This window comes from Salmo salar, chromosome 20, assembly GCF_965601325.2.
Source record: "Salmo salar chromosome 20, fSalSal1, whole genome shotgun sequence".
Lineage (NCBI taxonomy): Eukaryota > Metazoa > Chordata > Actinopteri > Salmoniformes > Salmonidae > Salmo > Salmo salar.
Genome location: NC_138310.1, coordinates 82,183,006 through 82,187,483, shown reverse-complemented (window position 1 = coordinate 82,187,483; position 4,478 = coordinate 82,183,006). Strand labels below are relative to the sequence as shown.

The 4,478-nt window shown below is 46.6% G+C and overlaps 1 protein-coding gene across 8 annotated transcripts in view; it reads left to right on the top strand.

Moving 5' to 3' along the window:
• The window catches only part of cep57 (centrosomal protein 57), a 16,905-nt gene extending 13,138 nt beyond the window's left edge, over positions 1–3,767 (top strand). For 7 of the 8 annotated variants that reach the window (XM_014163488.3, XM_014163489.3, XM_014163487.3 and 4 more), the window contains 3 exons: positions 2,314–2,534; positions 2,627–2,771; positions 2,885–3,767. In XM_014163488.3, the coding sequence (XP_014018963.2) occupies positions 2,314–2,534; positions 2,627–2,771; positions 2,885–3,076 (558 nt within the window). In that variant the 3' untranslated portion in view covers positions 3,077–3,767. Of the gene's footprint in view, positions 1–2,313; positions 2,535–2,626; positions 2,772–2,884 lie in introns of those variants that run through there. The other variant, XR_014381930.1, reaches the window with a different exon arrangement.
• The last annotated feature ends 711 nt before the right edge of the window (positions 3,768–4,478 follow it).

Sequence of the window (4,478 nt, the reverse complement as noted above, 5' to 3'; positions counted from 1 at the left end):
GGGTGTAGTCTCTCTGTCTCTAGTCTGTAGGGTGTAGTCTCTCTGTCATCTGTCTCTAGTCTGTAGGGTGTAGTCTCTCTGTCATCTGTCTCTAGTCTGTAGGGTGTAGTCTCTCTGTCATCTGTCTCTAGTCTGTAGGGTGTAGTCTCTCTCATCTGTTTCTAGTCTGTAGGGTGTAGTCTCTCTGTCATCTGTTTCTAGTCTGTAGGGTGTAGTCTCTCTGTCATCTGTCTCTAGTCTGTAGGGTGTAGTCTCTCTCATCTGTTTCTAGTCTGTAGGGTGTAGTCTCTCTGTCATCTGTCTCTAGTCTGTAGGGTGTAGTCTCTCTGTCATCTGTCTCTAGTCTGTAGGGTGTAGTCTCTCTGTCATCTGTCTCTAGTCTGTAGGGTGTAGTCTCTCTGTCTCTAGTCTGTAGGGTGTAGTCTCTCTGTCATCTGTTTCTAGTCTGTAGGGTGTAGTCTCTCTGTCATCTGTTTCTAGTCTGTAGGGTGTAGTCTCTCTGTCATCTGTTTCTAGTCTGTAGGGTGTAGTCTCTCTGTCATCTGTTTCTAGTCTGTAGGGTGTAGTCTCTCTGTCATCTGTCTCTAGTCTGTAGGGTGTAGTCTCTCTCATCTGTTTCTAGTCTGTAGGGTGTAGTCTCTCTGTCATCTGTTTCTAGTCTGTAGGGTGTAGTCTCTCTGTCATCTGTTTCTAGTCTGTAGGGTGTAGTCTCTCTGTCATCTGTTTCTAGTCTGTAGGGTGTAGTCACTCTGTCATCTGTTTCTAGTCTGTAGGGTGTAGTCACTCTGTCATCTGTTTCTAGTCTGTAGGGTGTAGTCACTCTGTCATCTGTTTCTAGTCTGTAGGGTGTAGTCTCTCTGTCATCTGTTTCTAGTCTGTAGGGTGTAGTCTCTCTGTCATCTGTTTCTAGTCTGTAGGGTGTAGTCTCTCTGTCATATGTTTCTAGTCTGTAGGGTGTAGTCTCTCTGTCATCTGTTTCTAGTCTGTAGGGTGTAGTCTCTCTGTCATCTGTCTCTAGTCTGTAGGGTGTAGTCACTCTGTCATCTCTGTCATCTGTCTCTAGTCTGTAGGGTGTAGTCTCTCTGTCATCTGTCTCTCTCTAGTCTGTAGGGTGTCGTCTCTCTGTCATCTCTGTCTCTCTCTAGTCTGTAGGGTGTAGTCTCTCTGTCATCTCTGTCTGTCTCTAGTCTGTAGGGTGTAGTCTCTCTGTCATCTGTCTCTCTAAAGTCTGTAGGGTGTAGTCTCTCTGTCATCTGTCTCTCTCTAGTCTGTAGGGTGTAGTCTCTCTGTCATCTCTGTCTCTCTCTAGTCTGTAGGGTGTAGTCTCTCTGTCATCTCTGTCTCTCTCTAGTCTGTAGGGTGTAGTCTCTCTGTCATCTGTTTCTAGTCTGTAGGGTGTAGTCACTCTGTCATCTGTTTCTAGTCTGTAGGGTGTAGTCACTCTGTCATCTGTTTCTAGTCTGTAGGGTGTAGTCTCTCTGTCACCTCTGTTTCTAGTCTGTAGGGTGTAGTCTCTCTGTCACCTCTGTTTCTAGTCTGTAGGGTGTAGTCTCTCTGTCATCTGTTTCTAGTCTGTAGGGTGTAGTCTCTCTGTCATCTGTTTCTAGTCTGTAGGGTGTAGTCTCTCTGTCATCTGTTTCTAGTCTGTAGGGTGTAGTCTCTCTGTCATCTGTTTCTAGTCTGTAGGGTGTAGTCTCTCTGTTTCTAGTCTGTAGGGTGTAGTCTCTCTGTCTCTAGTCTGTAGGGTGTAGTCTCTCTGTCACCTCTGTTTCTAGTCTGTAGGGTGTAGTCTCTCTGTCACCTGTTTCTAGTCTGTAGGGTGTAGTCTCTCTGTCACCTGTTTCTAGTCTGTAGGGTGTAGTCTCTCTGTCATCTGTTTCTATTCTGTAGGGTGTAGTCTCTCTGTCACCTCTGTTTCTAGTCTGTAGGGTGTAGTCTCTCTGTCATCTGTTTCTATTCTGTAGGGTGTAGTCTCTCTGTCACCTCTGTTTCTAGTCTGTAGGGTGTAGTCTCTCTGTCTCTAGTCTGTAGGGTGTAGTCTCTCTGTCATCTGTTTCTAGTCTGTAGGGTGTAGTCTCTCTGTCACCTGTTTCTAGTCTGTAGGGTGTAGTCTCTCTGTCATCTGTTTCTAGTCTGTAGGGTGTAGTCTCTCTGTCACCTGTTTCTAGTGTGTAGGGTGTAGTCTCTCTGTCATCTGTCTCTAGTCTGTAGGGTGTAGTCTCTCTGTCACCTCTGTTTCTAGTCTGTAGGGTGTAGTCTCTCTGTCTCTAGTCTGTAGGGTGTAGTCTCTCTGTCATCTCTGTCTCTCTCCAGTCTGTAGGGTGCAGTCACTCGGTCAGGGCCAACGTCCAGTCTGTTCTCTCCCTGCTGAAGCAGCATCAGCCCCAGCTATGTAACGCACGCGTCCTCTCTCACACCCCTCTGGCCCAGCAAGCCAATGGCAGCCACTCTGACAGTGGCTCCTCCTCTTCCTGTGGGGAGGAGCTATCGGACCTCCTGCTGGCCCTGCAAGATGAACTGGGACACATGAGTCTGTGAGTGTGTGTGTCTGTTAGAGAGTCTGAGACTTTGTTTTAGCATGAATAGCTATCTCAGTTGTGTATGTAAATGTGTGTGTGTGTGTCAGTGAGCAGCAGGAGTTGGTGCGGCAGGCTGAGGCCTGTGTGTGTGAGCAGGAGAGGAGGGGGGTGGAGAGAGAACAGAAGGCTCTACTCAGGAGAATGGAGAGAAAAGGAGAGCAGATCAGCAAGCTGCGCAGACACCAAGCACAGGTGCACACACACACACACAGTTTGATGACTAAGAACTATTTAACTGGGGTTTTGCCTTCAACATATCCACAAACACATACATTTGACTAAGGAGTTTTTCACTTTCTGTGTAGGTGAAGAGGTTTACGAGGGATGCTCGTGGTCAGAAGCAAGGTGGAGAGGTGAAGGTGACCACACGCAGTCGCTCTGCCGGAGCGGTAAAGGTTGGACCGGGGGACCGTAGCAGGGAAAGTCTAACACTGCTCAGGGACATGAGGTGCCTGCAGACCTCGCTACGCCCCAACCAACCACAATGGAGCTACTGACCACAACGGGACCAACCTCACTGACGTGACTGAGACGCTGTCACTCACCAGACCGCAACAGGAACTGGACCATGATGCTGCAGATCAGACTATCAACCTGAACTTCTCTGATGGCTGTCCCGTGGGTGTTGTCGTGTAGCGAAGAGGAATGAGGCCTACCAAGGACATTTGGAAGAGGAGGATGATGAATAACTTCCAGGGACATGGGGATGTAGAGAAGGATAATATATTGTATTTCAGAGGTCTTTTGTAGATCAGCATAGCAGTCACATCATACAGACTCTCTGCAGAGAGAGAACACTCCTCCTGATGTGTGCAGTATATCTGCTTCATCTATTGGCTCTCCAGGGTGTGTTGTAGAAATCTGATTCTGTGTGTTCTACTGTTGCTGCAAACTTCAGCTCACAGCAACAGACGGAGTTGTGTGTGTAGTTTTGTGTATTAAATGGTGTAACCACTCTGCTCTGCAATGATTCCCAGAGATGAAGACACATTTGAGTGTGTGAGTAGGGAACGAACAGGGGTGTGGGTTGGGAAGCCTTTCGACTTCCCTAAAGATGGTGTGTGTGTGTGTGTGTTGAGGATTACGGTTGGTTCCTTGGACCAACATTTTAAATTTGTTAGACAAGTTACACAAGCCGTAATTATAGAAATCTATCAAATGGACTGAAATAAACTATTTTCTAGTGTTGACACTTTCCTTTATGTGAATAACAGAACTTTCCTTATGGTGTTTAGTTTTTCAGCTTCCTGAAACTCAGACCATCTATATTTGAAAAAAGATATCTCCTGCCACCTGTTAGAAGTTGTTAAATGTTTTTCTCGTAATGTTGGGTCACATCAGCACCAGACAGAATGACTTGACTGTTCCATCTCACGTCTCCACCCCTGAGATGTCAGTGTGGTAAATGGAATACTGACTATATAAACGCAGCAAAAGAAGAAACGTCCCTTTTTCAGGACCCTGTCTTTCAAAGATCATTTGTAAAAATCCACAGATCTTCATTGTAAAGGGTTTAATCACTGTTTCCCATGCTTGTTCAATGAACCATAAACAATTAATGAACATGCACCGGTGGAACGGTCGTTAAGACACAAACAGCTTACAGACAGTAGGCAATTAAGGTCACAGTTATGAAAACTTAGGACACTAAAGAGGCCTTTCTACTGACTCTGAAAAACACCAAAAGAAAGATGCCCAAGGTCCCTACTCATCTGTGTGAATGTGCCTTAGGCATGCTGCAAGGAGGCATGAGAACTGCAGATGTGGCCAGGGCAATACATTGCAATGTCCGTACTGTGAGACGCCTAAGACAGCGCTACAGGGAGACAGGACGGACAACTGATTGTCCTCGCAGTGACAGACCACGTGTAACAACACCTGCAAAGGATCGGTACATCC